Source organism: Furipterus horrens, unplaced genomic scaffold (assembly GCF_987537825.1).
Source record: "Furipterus horrens unplaced genomic scaffold, mFurHor1.1.pri manual_scaffold_4, whole genome shotgun sequence".
In the NCBI taxonomy this organism is placed as follows: Eukaryota; Metazoa; Chordata; class Mammalia; order Chiroptera; family Furipteridae; genus Furipterus; species Furipterus horrens.
The window spans coordinates 138,724,228-138,746,928 of record NW_028327174.1 but is presented as its reverse complement, the minus strand read 5'-3'; the positions used below and the strand labels follow the sequence as shown (position 1 = coordinate 138,746,928).

General features: G+C 39.5%; 1 protein-coding gene across 1 annotated transcript in view; it reads left to right on the top strand.

The window, feature by feature from the left end:
* Positions 1-784: 784 nt before the first annotated feature.
* Positions 785-22,701, top strand: part of SH3GL2 (SH3 domain containing GRB2 like 2, endophilin A1) — a 195,727-nt gene continuing 173,810 nt past the window's right edge. The window contains exon 1 of the mRNA XM_090274076.1: positions 785-1,005. Within this exon, the coding sequence (XP_090130202.1) occupies positions 961-1,005 (45 nt within the window). The 5' untranslated portion in view covers positions 785-960. The remainder of the gene's footprint in view (positions 1,006-22,701) is intronic.

Below are 22,701 nucleotides of genomic sequence, written 5' to 3'. Positions count from 1 at the left end.
TTACATATGAAATGTTTGTATAACTTAGTATCATGCTTTCTCATATTATATAATCCTTATTTTAGATTGAAAATCTGAAATTCACTATCATAAGTGAAACCAAGTTTACATTTCAGGCTTTTTCATATCTGTAAAGAGGATTAAATACTCTTACTGTAGTAATAACCTACTGCAATTTTATTGTATTTATTATCTAGTTTTATGGATTGAAAAAATTTTGGTTCTTTTTAAGTCATTAAGTTGCATCAAACCAAAATAAATAAATAATAATAAAGGGTTGGTGTTTTTTCCTAACGTCATGAAGGTTTAAGGGATATTGAAACCAGGGCAGAGAAATGTTTTCTGTGCCCAGCCAAGCAGGGGCAAGACAGAGAAGGAGCAATAACTTATTCATTGCCCCAGATAGAACGCCACTCCTTCCCAGGCTGCAGAGAGACCAGGCTCAAAGGGCAAGCAGCGCCGCTGCGGCGACCTGGAAGCCAAACAAGTCCCCTGAGTCGTGCCTGGCGCCTGGGCTATCAAGCTGCAGGGACTGGTCCGGGTCGGCAGTTCGCGGGGTACGAACGACGCTCCCAGGGCGGGAGAACGCCCTGTGCCCTCTCTAACCAGGCAGCAGGCCCGCGGGTGCCGCAGAGCCAGGTCCCCGTGTGGGATGCCCGCGCCCAGGTAGCTCGTGCCGCAGCACCTGTTCGCCAGCGCTGCGCCCGGGGCGGGGCGGGGCGGGGCGGGGCTTCCCGCGTCCCCTTTAAGAGGCCGCATCACGCAGCTTTGACGTCAGGGTGTCTATCCGCACGAGCCCGCGTTCCCTGCTGCTCTGCGCCCCAGCGCCCACAGCACCGGCGGCCGCACAACTAGCAGCGGCCGGGCGAGCGCGCCACCCGGCTCGGCCTTCCTCCTCAGCTCCGCTGCCGCCTCCTTTCCGCACCGGTCGGCGCCTGCGCTCGCACGTATTCCAGCACCATGTCGGTGGCCGGGCTAAAGAAGCAATTCCATAAAGCCACTCAGGTAAGGCGCGTGACAGGTGCGCCACGGGGCGGTCCGGGGCGGAGCTGCGAGGGGCGCGCTCCGAGCTTGCAGGCGGCCGGGAGCTTGGGGACCCCGACCCGTCCTGGTCGCGTGCCGCCTCGCCCGCTCCGCCCGCCGCGGCATCTCTGGACTGGGAGCCCGCCCTCCGTTCTCCACCCGGGCTCAGTGCGGCGCTCCAGGCGCCAGTGGGCGCCCAGTGTCCTGCCTCACCGCCCCCGCTCCGCCTGGTGCGGGCGCGACAGGGAGGGGACCGCGGCTGCACAGTTGCCGAGGCTCACAGGTGCCCGGCCGCGCGGTGGGAGATTATGTAAAGCCGCCCCTTTCCCCTGTGACCTTGCAGTGTCGGTGCGCCCGGCTGTCCCGGGATGTGCTGGCACGAACAGTGGCCCGCACTGAGGGTGGCTGCGGAGATGTCCGCGGTCTGTTTCCCTGTAGTCTCTGAATCACTCCTTTCAGGTCACCTGCAGACCCAGAGGAATTGGACGATGGGGCGTCTTTCTGGGAAGCTCATGCATTAACTTTTCCTTGGGGAACTTGGTCATCAAACTCCTTTGAGGCTAAGGCTTGACCTGTAGTCACCACGTCTTTAAAAATTTCCCAAGGGTGTTTGCAGGTTTAACATAACCAAATCATCATATATTTAAAAATTTATTTTTACTGAGCCTTTTACATCTTGGATGTGGCTATCTTTCTCTCTGAGGTTAATAAGCTGTGATAATAAAACATATTCAGGTTCTAATAGTTTAAATCTCAGTGGGGGTATTGAAGGATTTTATATAGGGAAAAATAAGCAAATACTTAAAATGTGACCTATATCTTATATAATGAGTATGAGTACTCTTTTTTAAATCCTTCTGAAACAGTTCTAGTTTATGGGATCTTTAGCTAACGGTTTTGTTGATTTCTTTAAATAGTTCTCACAATTTAGCCTTAAATATTTTTTCATAGATTACCCTTAATTAATAATGAGCTTTCTAACAGTTCCTCAGAAGGGATGAGGTTTGTTTTCTCCAGGCTGCCACAGTAACAGTCCTGTTGAAAACCACATCCAGAAAAGATGAGGGTTGTGTTTTACAGAATCTTGGTGAAGTTAAGGTTGACAGATGCAGGATGAAATTCATCTTGTGTGTATGCATGTGCCATCTCTGTCACAACACACTTGCCTTTATAGAACTGATTATTCCAGTCAATTTGGGAGGTCAAAGAAACTAAGACCATTTTAGTAAAAATGCCCTTCAGTGTAATCAGTTTTGCTTTTCAAATTGGATCTTTCTGAGGTTTCTGCCGGAAATATTTGTAAATATAAGTGTATTGTTGGTGTAATTTGGAAGGCTTCTCATAACTATACCGTAAATTCCTTCAGGTGTACAGAACCAGCATATGTGCTGCCCGTAAGTTCTCAGGCAGGTCGTCTTTGATGTCACTAACCTCTTTTATTTCAGCTACTTATCACTTCTCTAAAGCAGACCTCAGCACCAAATTTACCAACATCATGCTGTTTTTTTACCTTGAATCTGGGTAAAAGACTTCCTTTGCAAGTCTTGGAGCCCTACAAGGCAATTAGGAACGTGGCTTCAGAGTGGAAAAGGCTAAGGCTTGACCCCCTCCTCTGCTGTCTGTGTGTCCTTGAGCAAGTTATTGGACTTCTGAATTTGTCTTTGCTAAGTAAAGATAATATCCGTTTCTTAGAATTGATGTGAACATAAATGAGTTTGTAAAACACACAAAAAGTGTTCAGTAAGTGCTGTCAACATTAAGGATAATTTTATTAGGATAAAATACTGTCCCGAGCATGATATAGAAGCTAGAATTTTTAGCTATTCTACCTTAACAAAAATAATCGGAAGTCTGGATTTCAGCTATACTGAAGTTAGTTGTGTGTAGCTCTGAATGTTGTGAGTACAAGGTTGAAATTGTGGTATCAAAGACCTCTTAGATTCTTGGAGTGGGTCTGCTTGTGATGAGCTCAGTATTTGTCACACTGAATTCACATGCAGAATCACTGCATCATTTACTTCTTTTATAAAAAGCCTTCTATTTTAAAAGTGAAGCAACACGCAATCTCTTATCCATTGCTTAAGGTAGCACAATCTTAGAAAGCCCAAGGCAAAGGTTATTCTTCCTGTGCAAGTATATGTATTTTGAAGGGTGGGTAAAGCCAGTACTAACGTTTGCACATGTCGGAGATATTAGGGGAAATAACCATATTCTCCATTTCCCCCACACAACTCATGAACCTGATCTTATCTATAGAGGAAGCTTTAGGCCTAGAATTATTTCCCTTTTAAAACATATGCTGGATTATGTAGTCTATGTTTTGAAGTGGAAAATCCTGCTTCAGGCAAATGTTTCTCCTGTTTTTATGAAATTGAGTTTTTGCTTATATGAGGCAGGGATGATACCTGTATGAATAAAGCAGCGTACTGTAAGTGTTTGCCCATTGATTTGAAATCTCTGATTAGATGTGTCACAGCTATTCTCTTGGTTTACAACTATTTCTGCCTTGTTGCTGACAATTATTTTCAATATCTCAGCTATTTGGAGGTGAACAGTTTTGCCAAATAAATTTTACCAGAGCGGAAGAAGATATTAAAATAGCAAAAATTGATCATCTTTTCCTTTAATAAACTGCATTACTTTAGTGCTCATGAAGATGTAATTTGCCCAGAAAGATGCAAGAAAATAGTTTATTATTCTCACAGGTGCTAGAGAGATGGTCACTTAACACTGAGAGGGGGGGCCCCATGGGAGGAGGGCCAAGGGAGCAGGCTTAACCAAGCAGGTGGGAAGCCAAGAGATAGTACGGAGCGCCTTTATTGGAGGGCAGGGTGGAGTACACAAGAGAAGGTGAGAGCAGAATTTCTTTGGTGCATTTGAATGTTACTATTAGGTCATGGTCGGGGCGGGGATTGAGGGGTTGGATACACCTTATCACACTAGTGTACTTGTCCACCTGGGGGGTGCTCACAGCTTGTGTGAGGGCATTTTAATGCAGCAGAAGACAAAATAGGAAGTCTTAAAATTCTACAGTTCAATTTTTCTCAGTTTGGGAGCTTAAATTTTCTTTATTTTCCTAATCACATTGAAGCACAAATGTCTGAGTGATTTATATGGTCTATAACCGATAGTGAAGACTAAGAAGAGTGCAATAGCTATACTTATTGAAATGTCATGATTGTGAGTCCCTTTCCCATGCTTTTGCAGACTGCCAACAAAGTATGTTTAAAGGATACAAGCATCAGCTAAGTCTGATACTTAAGGAATAACTACTATTTATGAAGATTTTACATTTAGTACAACTTCTAAATTCAGAATATGATGTTCCAGAATATGGATGATTTAGGCAATAAAATTCCTTTAAAAACTTAGAACACTTTTGGTATGTTTTCTTCTTGTCAGTTCCATTTTCCAATTACTACAATGGAAGTTCTTTTTTTAGATCTGATTTTCAACCAGTTCATTTGGTTGCATTAATATGAACTTTGAAAGAGGGCCTAATGCTTTGGTTTAACCAAAAAGTCTTAATGGCTCTTTGTTGCTCAAAGCTCATCTCATTCTTATTTCCTATCTGCTTCAGGTATCCAGGATGACTAGAGTTCCACCATCTCTTACACATGATTTTTAAGGTTGCCAAAGGGAACGAGAATGTTGAAATAAGAAGGGGAGATTTTCATGGGCCAGGCCTGAAAGAGGATTGTGGTGGGTACAATGCTAAGACCCTCAGTGACCCTCCCTCGTGTGTAGTCCCCTCCTTTTTGAATGTGGGTCAGCCTGTCACTATGAAAAAATGTCACTCCCAAGATTGTTACTTTTTATGGCAAAAGGGAGAATTTTGTGGTTGGGCTTACTCTAATCATGTTAATGCCTGAGAAGCAGAGCGTTTTCTCTGGCTGTAGCAGAAGGGCAAGTCAAAGAGATTGAACGTATGAGAAGGACAGGACACGCTGTAGCTGTGTAAGATGGAGGGTCCATATGGGAAGGGATGCACTCAGCCTCTAGGAGCAGAGAATAGCTCTTGGATGACAGCCAGCGAGGAAACAGAGATCCCAGACCAGCAGCCTGAAAGAACTGGATTCTGCCAACAACCTGAATGGAAAGGAATTCTTCCCCAGGGCCTGCAGCCTGGAGCCCGCTCTAGCTCATACCTTGATTTTTGCCTTGTGAGATTCTGAACAGAGAACCCAGTCAAGCTGCCCCAGACTTCTGACTTGTAGAAGTGTGAGCTAATAAATGACTGTTGTTTTAAACTGCTAAATTACTGATAATCTGTTAATGCAACAACAGAAAACTAATAAAGGGAACAATCACTTCTGTTTGTGTTCTGTTTGTGTTCAGAATGGTTTTCTGTTTGTGTTCAGTTTGTGTTCTGTTTGTGTTCAGTTGACTGAAACTCGTAACATAGTAGCCCTAAGTGCAATAGAAGAAAGGAGGAGGCTGGGAACTGTAGTCTAATGATGGACCCAGAATGTAGAAGTCGGTGTTGGTAAGAAGCTATCCCTGTGTCTATAACACATTAGTTTATATGTATGCTTATGAGTGTGTGTATATATACACACATCAGTCCAACATAAATACATATGTATAAATTGTAAGTCTACTTTTCTGAATTAATGTTTTCTTATTATATATAAGGGTCAATGTTCCATATGCATTTTTATAAAAATACATTTTATATTTTACAGTTTTTTTCTCACTATGTTGGGACTTTTTGATATTTAGATATTTTTCTTTGGTGAAACACTCTTTTTGTTCTTGATCAGTTTTTAACAGTGAGGTTGTTAACTACTTTCTGAACAGCCTCTTAACTTTTAAGTTGGTGAGCTGGTAGTACAGTGATAACTTCATTAACCTTGGAATGTAGAATCAGCAGAAATCCAAAGAGGTTTTTGAATTATTAGTCTCTAACAAGGCATCAGGGATTTTTACCAGTGAGAGTAGAGCGACTGACTCTTCATGCTACATCTGTTTCTCTGCATGGGGAAGGCCAACGCCAAATAGACACAACGAAATGCCCTTATCTAGTATGGGCATATCAGACAGCTATATGGTAATTTGAAGTTGTTTATTAAGTTGTTTTAGAGGATTGTATATGAACGTAGCACACACTGTGGTGTGTGTTTGTGATGTTAGCTCTATGACCTTTGACGTGATTCATGGATCCAAAGCCCTGAATGGTTTTCTGGATGCACCTGGTGAACAGTGACATTTTGGAAAGGATGAACTCTGACACCCTGAGATGTCCTGTAAGGACTTGTCAGTTGGGCAGTTTGGCTGGGGAGAAAATAGACGTGGTTCTGTATCTGAGTAATAAAATAACCCAAAGGGGAGGTGTCCTGTAGGCACTGAGTACAGAGTGGATACAACTTTCACCCTTCTCATTCTTGGCATTTACTGCTCACTGAAGTGACTGATGTGCTTCTCCATGTTGACTAAATGCTGTGTACAGTGGCTTGCTGGCCATATTTATATTATTCGTGAAAGCGCTTAAGTGGTTACTTCTGGGCAAGAGGTACCTGTAAACCTAAACCCTTTGCTGTAACTCTGCTGCAGAATGTTTGTAGACTGAAGGAAGTGCTTTCTGGAGGTGTTCCTCATCAATACCATTAGCAAGATTTTACTCATGAATGTTAATGCCCTGTTATCCCGAGATTCTATTCTGCTTCTGTGTTCAACCTTGCACTTAGTTTTGTCTCCTGTTATACGTTTTAATTAAGTTTAACAAACATAAAATTGTTTTCCATTAAGCTCTTTTGTGTTCATCTCATCCACTACTCTCTCTGCCTCTGGTTACTTTGAAGCTCACAAATTCAGAATCTTTAGATTTTTCCACATTTTTTGGTCATTACCTTCACCTTGAACTCGGTCCTGGTTTTTTAATAGAGATACATATAATGCTTATCATTTATCTCATCTCTAAATTTCTTGATATAGACATGGAAAACTTCTTTTTCCTGTGTCCAAGAGAATATGGGAAAGATCTTTGTTTCAAAATTTAAATTGTCCAAGAAGTATTTTTTAATCATTAAAATACATTTATTTCATGTTATACAAGCTCTTTCCACTACTTTTTAATGTCTCCGGATGTACACATTTAAAGCATTTTGATCCATTTTTTTGCTGTAACCCATTTTATATGAAAGGATGAGTCCTAACCACAAAGATTATCATAAAACCTCTTTGTTAGTGCATTTGTCTAAATTTGGTGTCTCCCTCTACTTTTATGAGGCAATGAATTATGCTGATATCATGTGATATATATCGGCTTTCCTTTTATAGGATCTAAATTCTTCATGTCTGATGTCACTGTCTGCTGGTTGCTGCCATGAAGGATTCAAGTGAATTTAGGCAGTCAACTTCTTAGATTCTTCCCATATGGTTATGGTGGAATAATATGACTGTTCCCCAAATTTGTCATTCAGTTTTATCTTCATGACTTTTGGCATTTGTATTTATGGTTTGACTTTAATTGAAAAATGGATTATGTCACTTTCATAAATGGGAAAACCACTATCAACTTATCATAGGGGGATAGGAAGTTACCATGCAAAAAAAGTTAAGTTCTAGATACCCTTGTTTGAGTAAAGCTGTGATTATTCTGCTTTTGCTAAAATAGGATTAACAACAGTAGATAATCCTAAGTGAGACTTTTTCCTTCATTAAATCAGAATGATTGAAAGAATAAAGTGAATGTTATCCTCATTGAGAATACAAATCTGCACCAACTGATTGTTCAGAGCTTGCCCATCTCACAGTTTAACTATATAAATGGTTGACCATTTTCTGACCATCAAGGGATTTTCTGCTTAGAACAAAAGGATTTGATTATGTATAATAAAAGGGGCCATTTGCTGAGTCTTCTGTTCTGAGCCTAATGTTTGGAAAAGAAGCACAGGTATACTTCAAGAGAAGCTCTTGAAATCATTTAGAAAATGGTGAAAGACTACCCATTATCAATCTATGTAGAACATGATCAATAGGATTCCAGGAGAAGAAGCCCAGAGATTTCAGATGTCCTGGTAGTTTCTCATTCTGAGAACTGAGACCCCAGACAAGTCACTGCTCACTTGGTATAAACACCCCCTTTCCCTGCAAAATCCTAACTTTCAAAGCAGAGGTAATATGGTCTTATGCATGAGTTTAAGTTCTGACATTTTATGGATCTGGTCTTGTTCCCCTCTGATTCATATCTAAGTGTACCTATAGTTATCATTCTAAGTAGCATACCTCATGTTGCTCCTCTGCTTGAAACTCTTCTGTGGTTCCTTATGGCTCCTAGAATAAAGCCCCTTTAAATCCCATAAAGGAGTTGGGAGCATGACCTGACCTGTGTTTACAGATCTAGTCTCATCTCTCACAGTTCTTTATATGTGTGATTATCTTCTACATCCATACTGATGATCTTTTACATCTTCCCTTTGTGTCACACAACTGAACCTGCTTTTGAGCCTTTGCACAATGCTGTCCTTTTTGTGGAAATTCCCCTTCTCTCTCTTCTACTTGATAGTTGAGTAATCATTACATCTCTTTAAGGTCTCAGCTTCATAATTTCTTATGGCAATTTAACCTTCCCTCATTAGGTGAGGGTCAGATGCCCTTCCATGTGCAGTGAAAATTGCCCAGAGTATTTCTTTTGAATGTAGGGCTTGACTCACTGCCCTGCAAGTATCAGTTTCCTTGTTGGCATCCCACAGGGTGTGTTTTAAAAGAAGGGATTCTGGTCTGTCTTCCCTTGTGTCCCTAATGCCTGTCCCATGGTGGTAGGTGTTTGTTGGATGGATACATCCTTCATGTTTCTTTTTTATTGTTTATCTGTGGAGTTGTCCGGTGTATATATTTTTAATTTGTTTATTTCTGCTTAAAAATACATGAGGTATTTTAAGAGTTAATTTAGAAGTTAAATTAAAACATAAGATTGTGAATTTGTAAATTTAAAATAGAATTCCTTAATTTTAAAAATGGCTACATGGCTAGGCATTATTTTAACCCATTAACTACCCATCACAACCATATAAAGGCATTCTTACTCTTTACAGAAGAGGACAGTGCGGCACAGAGAGGTTAAGTAAGTAGCCCAAGATTACACAGCTTCAGGAGCAGAGCCAGGATTTTACTTTAGACCATCTGTTTCAGAGCTAATAACTGCTAGTAGTTCTCAACTTTGAGTTCTATTCCAGCCTTAAATGTCAAACCAAAAAATATCTTAAAGCATGTAGTAATCAGTAAGATAAAGATGAACATGTTAATAGAACAATTAGAAAAGAATATGGAAAGGCAATATATGAAAGAACTGCAAGTGGCCAGCATACAAATAACACAGATCATGGAACTCAGGCAGCAGTACGTGACCTTTTTCATTGTTTAGTTAAGCATGGATGAAAGGATGAGAACTTTCCGAGTTAATGAGGGTTTAGGAATGTGGTTCTCATTCGATGTTAAGAGTGTGAACTGTGTGACACCTCTGGAAATCAGCAATTCTCTTCTGTGTAATTATGTTTTCAGGAATCTTTCCAAAGAAAATATATAAGCATGTGAAACTTGTGCACATGGTTGTTCATTTTAGTAGGGATTGTAGTGAAAAATTGTAAACAACCTAAAGGTCAGAATGATAGGGGACAAGGAGGTAAATCATGATATGTCTATACTCGTCGGCAGCCGTCCGTCTCGAGAGACGATGGTGTAGCTTCTTAAGAGTCTATCTGCACCGCCGAGAATGGTTGTGCAGTCCGACTCGGGAGTGACACGGTATCTGTCTCCTCCCGTGTTGAATCGACATCTTGCGATGACGCTGGAGTGTCCTCTCCAGTGAAGCTGAAGCTACAGAGCCTGGGCAGGGTGATATGGAGGGTCTGCTGTTGCCCATGCAGCAGACCCCCCCTCTCTTCGCAGCTGAAGGGTCCAAGGGAAAGACGGAGTCAATACAGCTTGGCTTCAGGTGCGCCACAGGAGTTGCCGGTGTTGACTACAACGTCAAACCGCCTTAGGGACTCCGGCTCCGGATTTTCTGTCGGGGTTTACTCCCTTAGCCTTTCCCCTGAAGAGGTATGCCGCAAGGCAGCGGAGGTTTTTTGGAGTCAGAGTTTTCCTTCTCTGATGTGCCCTGACTGGAAGATCGAACCAGCGACACTTAGCTCCCAGGCCGACGCTCAATCCACTGAGCCAAACCAGCCAGGGATATGTCTATACTATAGGTTATATATAAGCCATTTTATCCATAGAGCATTATTTGTGCAGGGAAATATTCATGATTATTGCTAAGTGAAAAAGCAGGCCATAAAACAGATATACAATGGGCCTAATATTGGGAAAAAAGAGCTATCCTAGTAGCTAAAATACACTGAGAATTTATATGCCAGGCACTGTGCTGTATTGCTATAAGATTATTTTAAAAATTAACATTTAAAGTGATTTTTTTTTCCTGATCAGTAAGCTTATGGATGAGGAGTTTTCTTTCCACTCTGTCATCTTCTTATTCCCATGTCCACCTTTCCTGGGTTAAATTGAAAACAAGGAATAGAAGAATACTTCAAGCCATCACTGGGATTGGGAGCAAACTTAACTTTGCAATATTAGGCATTTAGCCTCAGAGTATTTAGAACATCTGCCTCACCCTCCATGAAACCCTGAATTAAACTGTTGCTTGGGTTTCTTCTGAATGCATTGCTGCTTTTCTTATTTCTCTAAGAAGTGTAGAAGCATCATAAATAAGAACACTGCTAATGACTTTTGCTGGCATTTCTTTTAAATGAGTTTTTTCCCCCATATTCCTAGTCTTACTCTTTGGATTCTTTATTTTGCATAAAGAGAAAGGCGGTGACTAGGATATGTACAGCATAGAGGAGCACTTCTGCTAGATGTTCTTGGTAATCTGGCGCTGAGTGTTCAGCTTCATTCTTAACCCTTATACCAAACATCTCCGGGGTTCCTGTCTCTTCTTCGCTTTTCCACAAAAGGCTGGGAGGCACTGCCACCCCAGCAAAGAAGAATGAGTGAGGTGGAAGGACTCCGAGAAGACAGGAGACATCCCGGTGGTGTCCTTTGAACATGAATGCAGAACACTCAGTAGCCTCTGGTGGGATTCTATTTTGAGGACAGAAAATGTGAAATTTAGGAAGCCATGGATGGAAGAAGAATACCCCCTGCTCTCCACCCCAAACAAAATAGGACAAAATGGAGGAACCACTACCATGGGACACAGCTTCAAGAATGGGATGGGCAGGCGCTTTCAGCTTCCCTCCGGGGAGGACACATCTGGCAGTGTCGGCTGGAGCTCTGAGGGTGCTGCGCGTGGGCACCAGTGTGCCTTTATGGGTGGCCTGGCTTTCTCTGGGGCCTGGCGATCTTTAATGGCTTCAGTGAAAAGTGCTTCAAGCTCTGAGACAAATAGGTTGTGGAGTCATTTTCTGGAGTAGAACTTGTTTTCTAGGCCTCTGTAGAATCTCTTCAAATTTCTGGAGCCAATATTAACTTATAAGTTAAGAAACAGAGTTGGAAATTCTGTCTCAAGAATCACAGAGCTGTGAAATGTGGTGCTGTTGAGTTACAAATAGGGCAGCAGCACTACCCTTTGTGCTCTTGATTTAATATTGATTATATATTCAATATATTAAATACACAGAGGATGCCTTTTCATATAATAATATTGCTTGGATGAGTGAAATTGCTCAGAACTGGGACTCCTATGTGGGGAATAGACTTTATTTCAGTTTACTCTCCCATTGACTTTTTAGGTTCTCTGATTATAATCACTTCTTTCTACATTGTATGGTCTCACGTTTTGTATCAAAGTTACTAGTCAGGTAGAATTTTCTTTTCCGATGCCAGATCTGTCCCTGTGAAATATTGACACTTGGCACTGTGTCAGTTTTTGAAATGCTTACAGTCCACTGCTCAGTAACTCCCCCACCCCATCTAGTTCAACCCGTGACCATGTCTGAAGCACAGAACCTCCGCAGCCTCCTGACTGGTCTCCCAGTGTTCCCTCCTACCTCTAGTCAGGTCACATTTTGGTCAGTGTGATCTTTTCAAAACCTAAATATGCCCTTGCTACTTCTGGTTGCAAAGACCAAAATTCTAAATAGTGAGCTGCAAGGGCCTGCGTGACCTACCCCTTGCCTCTGCACCCTGACTTAGTGCTAGTTTCCCCTCACGTTGGGCTCTGGTCATCCATCTCTCTTACAAACAGCAAGAGTTAAGTCGATTACCTAGCAAGCTGTCTTCTAAGTTCTGGATATAAAGAAGTGAATAAAATACTCATTCCCTGCCATCACAGAATTGGCAATGTAGTGTAGAAGACAGACCAGTAATCATGCAAATATGTATATAATTAGAAACTGTCGCAAGTATAGCAAAGGAATACTAGGGTGCTGTGATGTGAAGGTCATACCCGACATTGTGTTGTGGAGAGAGACTACGTTCTCTTCAGCATGTGGAAAGGTTGAGGGTTGTTTATCAGGCATAGCCAGGAAAATTCTTACAGCAGAGATAATCCCAGATGTGAGAAACATACTATTATTTGCGCATAAAAAAAGAACAGATGATGATTTCACAGACGCCTAGTTTCATTCAGAAAGGATAGCCTTGAGGATAAAGAACTATGCCTTGTGTTTTACTGATGCTAAGATCTTGACATATCTCCACTGGAATAGTTGCTGTTGAATGAATAAGATTGTATGATATGATTTACATAATTATCTTTCTTATCAGAGATAAGATATCTCTGGCTTTTCAGAAGTCAGTGGTCATTCAGTCTCACTCTGAGAATGTGAATTTAAACTGAGAAGTTGAAGGTGAGGCAAAACCAGCTCTTTGTGAAGTGGACAGCAGGCAGGAGCGTCCCCAGAACAGGCAGAGGTGGGGCCCTGCTGTCAGGCCCTGTGCCTGGATGACAACCCATCCTCCCATCATCCTGGGGTTACTTCCTACCCATCCGTTAACCCTCAATTCAAGTGTTACTTTTTGGAAGTACCTCCTCTAATCTGCTAGATTGGATAAGTCTTCCCTTAATAATTCATTTACTGTGGTTTGTCATTGTGCATTCATTTTGTGTCCATTTGATGAAATGTCTGTCTCCTTCATCGTTCTCTAAATTCCTAAAGGCAGAGATAAAGTCCTTTTGCTTTCTTTTGGTGTTGATGATAAGGGTAAGTAACATGTATGCACTGCTTACCATTTAGCTTAATCCCATAAAAACCTTAAGAGTCTGGTACCATTATACACATTTTACTGATGAGGAAACTAAGGAACAGAGAGGTTCAGGGCTCTACCCAAAGTAACACAGCCATTCATGAAATGTAGAGGCAAAATGTGATGCTGGCAATCCATCCTTTGGATGCTAGAATAGACTTTAAATTGATCACTTAATAATTCATTTATTTAGTCATTGGAACAGAATAGGAAGTCCAGAAATAAGTAGTACAAGTATATTGTGGTATTTGGTAATGATAAAGGCAGCATTTCAAACCAGTGAAGAAAAGAATGGAATATTCAGTAAATCTTGTTTGGATAGTTATCTAACAATATGGAAAACAAAATAAAACTGGACCCTTTTATCACATGTTATACTAAAATAAATTCTAGGTGGCTGGAAAATATGAAGGTTAAGGAGTTCAAAGTAGTAAAAGAAAAATATGGGTTCTCTTGAGCTGCAGAAATATTGTACTTTCCAAACATGATTGATAAAGTTAGGAAACTGGAGAAGAAAGGATTTTTGCTATATAAAAATGAAGAACTAAGTAACAAAAGCATCCCAAATATCTGAATGACTAATGGGATTGAGCTATGCAGCATACAACTAAAAACCAAATGGGCAAAATCCAGTTTTGGCGAAAGTGTGGAGTGAAGGGTCTCTTTCATGTTATTCCTTTCCAGGAGCCAGTTAGGCAGCAGATCGATGTGTAGTCTCCCTTTGATTAAGGTATTTCCTAAATTTTATCACAGGTAGGGCTGGAAAATTGAAGATGTATGCAAAGACATGTGTTCAGAATTTATCACTGTATTAATGGAAGCGAAATAAGGTATAATCATGCAGTGGAAGCAGACTAACAGTGACTAGCGGGGAGGAGGGGAGGGAGAGAAGCGGGGTAAGTAAGGGAAGAGTCTAGTCAAGGGACTAGTATACATGACCCATGGACATGGACAGTGGGTGGGGATTCACTGTGAGACAAGGGGTGGGCTGGGGGCAGGGAGCAATGGGAGAAAAAGTGGGACAACTGTAATAGAAAAACAATCAATAAAAAAAAGAATAAAATTTTAACATTAGAAACAGCATAGATGAATCTAGAGGGTATTATGCTAATGAATCAAAGACAGATACTACACAATTTCACTTGTATGTGGAATCAAAGAAATGAAATCAATGAACAAACAAAACAGAAACAGTCTCATAAATGCAGAGAACAGACTGATGGTTACCAATTGGGAAAGGGAGTTGGAGAACTAAGTAAATAAAAGGTGAAAGGATTGAGAAGTTTAGATTGATAGTTACAAAATAGTAATCAGGGTGTAAAGTACAGCATAGAAAATAGGAAATATAGTTAATAATATTGTAATAACTATGCATGGTGCTGGTTGGGTACTGGAAATACGAGGGGAAAATTTTTGTAAAGTAAGTGATTGTTTAACCACTATGCTGTACACCTGAAACTAATACAAAATAATGTTGAATATAAACTGTAATTGAAAAAAAAAATTAGAAGAAAAAGAAAGAAATTAAAAACCTACTAAAAAAAAATGAGGTCATCTCTATCTGTTCACATGGAAACCTTTCCTTGATCTACTTGGGGCAGAGCACAGATTTTAGCAAGGCAAGCGCAGCATAAAACTGCGTGTGAAATGTGGGTGTGGCCTGTGTCCCAACGTGTGGCTGCATAGCGGTTTGAAACAAGGTACACAATGTTAATAATTATTTCTAAATGTGGGCTTTTGAAAGTTTTCTTTTTCTTATATATATTTTTATTGTTATTCTGTTACAGTGGTCCCAATTTCCCCCCTTTTGCTTTTCTGCCCAGCCACGCCCTGCTCCCACAGTCAATCCCCACACCATTGTCCACGTCCATGGGTTCTTTGACTCATCCTTTCCCCTTCTTTCCTCTGTTATTCTCCTTCCCCGTCCCCTCTGGTGGTTGTCAGTATGTTCCTTGTTTCCATGTCTCTGGTTCTATTTTGCTTGTTAGTTTATTTTGTTCATTAGATTCCTCTTATAAGTGAGATCACATGCTATTTATCTTTCACCAGCTGGATTATTTCACTTAGCATAATATTCTCCAGTTCAATCCACTGTTGCAAAAGGTAGGAGTTCCTTCTTTCTTAGTGCTGTATAGTACAGTATTCCCTCACTTATCACAGGTGTGACATTTTAGACCACCACCCCCCTGCAATAGGTGAAAATCCACGAAGTAGGAACTCTTAAACCTACATAACTTTAACAACATACGTATACAGTACTGCAAAATCCCATGATATAGCAAAAAATCTGCAATAAATAATTAAATATATTTTAAAAAAACCCATGATACAGTGAGGCCACCACGATAAGTGAACTGCGATATAGAGAGGGACTACTGTATTCCATTGTGTAAATGTACCACAGTTTTTTGGTCCACTCATCTACTGATGGACACTTAGGCCGTTTCCAGCACTTGGCTATGGTAAATAGTGTTGCTATGAACATAGGGGTGTTATACACCCCTATGTTGTTTTGAATTGGTGTTTTAGGATTCTTAGATTATATTCCCAGCAGTGGAATCACTGGGTCAAAAGGCAGTTCCATTTAAAAATTTTTAAAGAAATTCCATACTGTTTTCCAGTGACTGCACCAGTCTGCATTCCCACCAACAGTGCATTAGGGTTCCCTTTTCTCCACATCCTCGCCAGCACTTGTTGTTTGTTGGTTTGTTGATGATGGCCATTCTGACTGGTGTGAGGTGATATCTCACTGTGGTTTTAATTTGCATCTCTTTGATGGCTAGTGATTTGAGCATCCTTTCATACACATATGGGCCATCTGTATGTCTTCCTTGGAGAAGTGTCTATTTAGGTCCTTTGCCCATTTTTTAATTGGATTTTTTGTCTTCCTGGTACTGAGTCGTACGAGTTCTTTATGTGTTTAGGAGGTTAAACCCTTGTCTGATGTATCATTGGCAAATATGTTCTCTGATACAGTTGGTTCCCTTTTCATTTTGATGTTGGTTTCTTTTGCCATGCAAAAGCTCTTTAATTTGACGTAGTTCCATTTGTTTATTTTTTCCTTTATTTCCCTTGCCCTAGGAAATATATCGGCAAGAATACTGCCACATGGGATATCTGAAATTTTGTTGCCTATGTTTTCCACTAGGACTTTTATGGTATCATAATTTATATTTAAATCTTTTTATCATTTTAAGTTTATTCTGGTGTATGGTGTAAGTTGGTGATCTAGTTTCATTTTTTTTTTTTTTTGCATGTACCAGACCAGTTCTCCCAACACCATTTATTGAAGAGACTGTTATATTCCATTATATGCTTGTGCCCCCTGTGTCAAATATTAATTGTCCTTAGAGACATAGATTTATTTCTGGCTTCTCTATTCTGTTCCATTGATCTATGTGTCTGTTCTTATGCCAGTACCAGACTGTTTTGATTACAGTGACCTTGTAGAATAGTTTTATATCAGGTATTGTGATCCTTCCAACTTTATTCTTCTTTCTCAAGATTTGCTGAGGATATTTGGGGTCCTTTTTGGTTCCATGTAAATTTTTGGAGCATTTGTTCTAGATTTGTGAAATATGCTATTGGTATTTTAATAGGAATTGTGTTGAATCTGTAGATTACTTTGGATAGTATGGACATTTTAATGATATTTATTCTTCCAATCCATGAACATGGTATATGCTTCCATTTATTTGTATCTTCCTTAATTTCTTTCTTCAGCGTTCTGTAGTTTTCTGAGTATAGACATTTTACCTTCTTGGTTAAATTTATTCCTAGGTACTTTATTTTTCTTGTTGCTATAGTAAACGGGATTTTTTCCCAGTTTCTCTCTGATATTTCATTATTGGTGTACAAAAATGCTATTGATTTCTGAATACTGATTCTGTATCCCACTACTTTGCCAAATTCATCTATTAGGTCGAGTACCTTTTTGGTGGAGCCTATAGGGTTTTCTCAGTACATTATCATGTCATCTGCAAACAATGATAGTTTTACCTCCTTCTTTCCAATTTGGATGCCTTTTATTTCTTTTTCTTGTTTGATTGCTGTGGCTAGAACTTCCAGTATTATGTTAAATAAGAGTGATGAAAGTGGGTACCCTTGTCTTGTTCCTGATATTAAGAGAAAAGCTTTTAGTTTTGGCCCATCAAGTATGATGTTGGTAGTAGGTTTCTTATATATGGCCTTTATTACATTGAGGTATGCTCCCTCTATTCCCATTTTGCTGAGTTTTTATCGTAAATGGCTGCTAGATTTTATCAGATGCTTTTTCAGCATCAATGGATATGATCATGTGGCTTTTGTTCTTCACTTTGTTTATGCGGTGTACTAGGTTTAGTGATTTGCAAATATTGTACCATCCAGGCGCCCTTGGGATAAATCCCACTTGACCGTGGTGTATGATCTTTGTAATGTATTGCTGGATCTGGATTGCCAATATTTTGTTGAGGATTTTAGCATCTATATTCATCAGAGATATTGGCCTGTAATTTTCTTTCTTTGTTGTGTCTTTACCTGGTATTGGAATTACGATAATACTAGTCTCATAAATGGAGTTTGGGAGTATTCTCTTTTCCTGGATTTTTTGGACTAGTTTGAGAAGAATAGGAGTTAGTTCTTTTTTGAATGTTTGGTAAAATTCACCTGTGAAGCCATCTGGTCCAAGGCTTTTGTGTGCCAGGAGTTTTTGATTACTGCTTCTATATTGCTAGTTGTTTTCAGTCTATCCATAATTCCTGCTTCATCTTGATTGAGTTTTGGAAGATTGTATGTTTCTAGAAATTTGTTCATTTCACCCAGGTTGTCCAATTTTTTGTCATATAGTTGTTTGTAGTAATTTCTTACAATCCTTTGTATTTCTGTGGTATTGGTTGTAATTTCTCCAGTTTCGTTTCTGGTTTTATTTATTTGAGTTTTCTCTCTTTTTTTCTTGATTAGTATGGTTAAAGGTTTGTTGATTTTGTTTATCTTTTCAAAGAACCAGCTCCTGGTTTTATTGATCCTTTGAATTGTTCTTTTAGTCTCTATGTCATTTAATTCTGTTCTGATCTTGATTATTTCCTTCTTTCTACCACTCTGGGCTTTGTTTGTTCTTCCTATAGTTCTTGTAGATGTAGGATTAGGTTGTTTATTTGAGATTCTTCTATCCTTTTTGGGTAGGCCCGTATTGCTATGAACTTTCCTCTCAGAAGTGCCTTTGCTCTGTCCCATAGGTTTTGGGCTGTTGTGTGTTCATTTTCATTTGTTTCCAGAAACTTTTTGATTTCTTCCTTGATGTCATTTTTAACCCATTTGTTATTTAATAGTACATTATTCATTCTCCATGAGTTTGAATGTTTTTGAGTTTTATCCTTGAGGTTTGTTTCTAGTTTCAAGCCATTATGACCTGAGAAGATGCTTGATATAATTTCAATTTTCTTGAATTTGTTGAGGCTTGTTTTGTGTCCTACCATGTGGTCTATCTTTGAAAATGTTTCATGTGTATTTTAAAAGAATGTATATTTTGCTTCTTTGGGCTGAAAGATTGTATATATAAAAATTAAATTCATTTGATCTAGAGTGTTGTTCAATGCCACAATATCTTTGTTTATTCTTTGTTTGGAAGATCTGTCCATTGTTGACAATGGGGTGTTAAAGTCCTCTACTATGAGTGTGTTGCTGTCGATATCCTTCTTGAACTCCTCTAAGATTTTCCTTATATATTTGGGTGCTCCTGTGTAGGGTGCATATATGTTTACGAGGGTTATATCTTCTTGATGGATTGTTTCCTTAAGTATTATGAAATGTCCTTCTTTGTCTCTTTTTATGGCCTTTGTTGTGAAATCTGTTTTGTCTGATACAAATATTGCTACCCCAACTTTGTTTTTCATGTCTGTTTTCTTGAAATCTTTTTTTCCATCCCTTCACTTTCATTCTATGTATATCTTTTGTTCTAAGGTGGGTCTCTTGTAGATAGCATATATGTGGGTCATGTTTTCTTATCCATTCTGCTACCCTATGTTTTTTGATTGGTACATTTAATCCATTTACATTTAAGGTTATTACCGATAGGTACTTTTTCATTGTCATTTTTCCCTTCCGTACCTGTGTTCCTCTCTGTCTCTCTCTGTTTCTTCATCTTCTTAAAGCTGGCCCTTTAGCATCTCTTGCAATGCTGGTTTATATTTCTGTGCTGTCGGTTATTACTTCTCTTTTGTTTCTGATATTATTTACTGGGGTCCTCTCTGTTTTTTTTTTCTTGATGAGTCTGGTTAAACGTTTGTCAGTTTTGTTTATCTTTTCAAAGAACCAGCCTTTGGATTCATTGATCCTTTGAATTGTCTTTTTTTAGTCTCTATGTCATTTAATTCTGCTCTGATCTTGACTCTTTTTCCTTTATTTTTAAAGATCTTGTTTCTTTAAAAAAATACAACAGTGAACATATACCTTTTGATTAAAGAAAACTGTCCAGGAAATTACAGTAAATGGGTTACGTTGTGTATCTTTTTTTTTTCAAATCTGAACAGTTTTCTAGTTCATGAATAAAAAAATTAAGATATTTGTTATCCTTTTGTAAGTACGGTACTATTTAAATTCTTGTAACACTTATTTCTGTCTCTTGTAAATGCTACTCCCACTTTTGGTCTTCACAGCCACAGGACTGGGACATTTGAATTATTCTGGGGATTGAACAGAAGAAGGTCAGACACAAAGAAGGAAATGGGGTTCAGAAGAATTTTCATTAAAATTGTATGCATCCAGGAGTTTATTCTACAGCACAAAGCCTGCCTGCTTGAACCAGAGCAGTGTTTCATAGAAATGCAGCTTTTTAAGCATCACTGTTCTTAAACTCTTCTGTTTTTAATTAAACAACCTGTATTCTTTGCCTTAAACGACAGAGTAAGACAAAGGAGGAAAAACACCACCACCCCCAAGGTGTCAAAGATGGGAGTATAATGTTGAAAGGAGAATTTCAAATGAACCACCTACACACACACCTCCCTTAGAAACAGCACAGCTGGTTCAGATTCTGATCTTTTCTCAGATCTTCAGAGCAGAGTTTCATAAAACATTAATTATGTAGCAGCCCTCCACACACTGTAAACGGGAATAATCTAGCTGCATAATTTTGCTAATGATATATCCAAAGAATGCTGTTTCTATCCTACTGTAAGGTATCTGTTCTTTAGTTACTAGGGCTATGTTGATTTCACAACTAAGCAGCATTTGATATTCAACACTGTGTGGTTTGATAAATTTGTAACACTATTTTGGATTTTGTAGGGAATGGACTTTAAAGATTGGTTCCTTGATAATCCACAATGTGGATTAGATGAGAAATCGTTGGAAGAGAGGGCTGAGGGAAGAGAGAAATAACTTGTCTGTGTGGGTGAAAAATGCCCCATGAATCGAGAGTTCAGGTTTTAGGGACTGGAGGTTGTATTGTGTTGTTGGAGCTACCACAGGTAATGGATGGCTAGAATTTGTTTCTTTTTCTTTTTTTCTTCATTTATTGTTTTTCCGTTACAGTTGTCCCATTTATTCCACTTTGCCCCTGCCCCCTGTAATTTGTTTTCTGCATTTTTTCCCATTAGCTCTGTGATATCCATTGTGATTTCTTTTTCCCTAATTATTGTGTCCCTCAGTATTTTGCATGCAGGCACCACCCAGGCTTTCCTTGGATGCCTCATGCATGTTGTTTCTCCAGTTTTACTGCAGCTCTTGACCTTTCCAGCCAGTAGCTCAGGTCCTGTTGGGCATGGGTGTGCCTGTCATGCACAGGTTTGTTTCTTTTTGGTTGTTGAAACGCTTATTGTCTTATGTGATATTGTATTCTTTAATCTGAACCAATCTGTTACCAAAGGATATTTAAGAAAATATGTGAAAGGTGGAAAAAAATAAACACAGGGCCTAATATTAAGAGGATATTTTTAGATTTAAAAACTGCTCACCACTTTCTGTGAAATAGTTGGGTGTAATTATTGATTCATGTTCCCATTTTTGGTGGTTTTTGTTTAAAGAATGAAATGCTGGTTTTAACTGAGAGAGGGAGAGAGAGAGAGAGTTTGGTTCTCTAGATTTATGAGAGTGTGATTATTTTGTCTAATGGCTATATGGATAGTAGTTTCTTTAATCTCTTGTAAAGTACCATTTTTAGTCATTGTAGAAATCAAATCTTTTTTCTATGTAAGCTTCAGAAAAGGTGAAGTTATGTATTAAAATAATCATGGCAGTAATTTAAATTTAAAATTATGTTAGAATTAGAGGAGGAAGCCAGTGAATGGAAAATGACAGTGTTCTTTTTGAGGTCTTCTGGAATGCTTCAGTAGAACTAGGAGTACATTTTTTAGATTGTTTTGAGTGGTGCAGTTTATTTGGTGACTTGTTGAATTCTCTCCCTGCCCCCAGCCACAAACTTGGGATATAGTAGTCATTGGGGGAGAGAGTCTCATTGTGGGAAAGTCTTCATCTGTCTGTAGTGGATTTGATTCCATCAAATAGTTATAAGTATTTCTAGTTCTAGTAGTTATAAAAGTGAAATGGCCAAGCTTTGAAGTCATGAGTTCTATTTTTTTGTCTGGGGATCTTATAGTTCATTTTACGTAAGGGAAGCTGAGACATCACCATTGTAAGGACATTGCAGAAAGAGCTTCTCGTTTAACTTAAGGAAACCTAACTCTTCCTTCCCAGGCTGTCTCGCACACCTTTTGAACACTGAATTGGCATTATTTATGTAGAGTGCTAAAAATGAAGAGCTCTGTTTATTGTATGTTATGACTTAAAAGAGGAAAAGACAGAAGAATAGCAATCAGACATCCTTGATATTCTCTGGATTCAAGGCAGAATGCTCTTGGCACCCTGGCAGCCTTCCTTAGGATCAGGAAAGGTAGAGATAGAAATTATCTTAATCATGGGACTATGACTTGAAATGGGGCTGCTGGGCTCCCATTTTTTTAAGTTGCTTCCAATAACCTTTGAATTTGTTCTCAGTACAAGCAAAGCAGGTCTGTCCTGCATCTTTCCTGCTCTGAGGCTTGGCTTTTTCCACACTACTTCAACCCACTCAGTTTTTAGAAGCATTCCTACATCTCTCTGGTCCTGCCTCCCACAAGATGCTGCGTCACATGCAGGGACATCTCTTGACATCTCTTTTCTTTAGCTTATTTACCTCAAGAACCTGGTCAGTGGAGTGTCAATTTGATTGTTATTATCTGATTTTTTTTGTTTTACTGAGGGAGTTTGACCCTGGCTGGTTTGGCTCAGTGGATTGAGCGTCGGCCTGCGAGCTAAGTGTCGCTGGTTCGATCTTCCAGTCAGGGCACATCAGAGAAGGAAAACTCTGACTCCAAAAAACCTCCGCTGCCTTGCGGCATACCTCTTCAGGGGAAAGGCTAAGGGAGTAAACCCCGACAGAAAATCCGGAGCCGGAGTCCCTAAGGCGGTTCGATGTTGTAGTCAACACCGGCAACTCCTGCAGCGCACCTGAAGCCAAGCTGTATTGACCCTCCA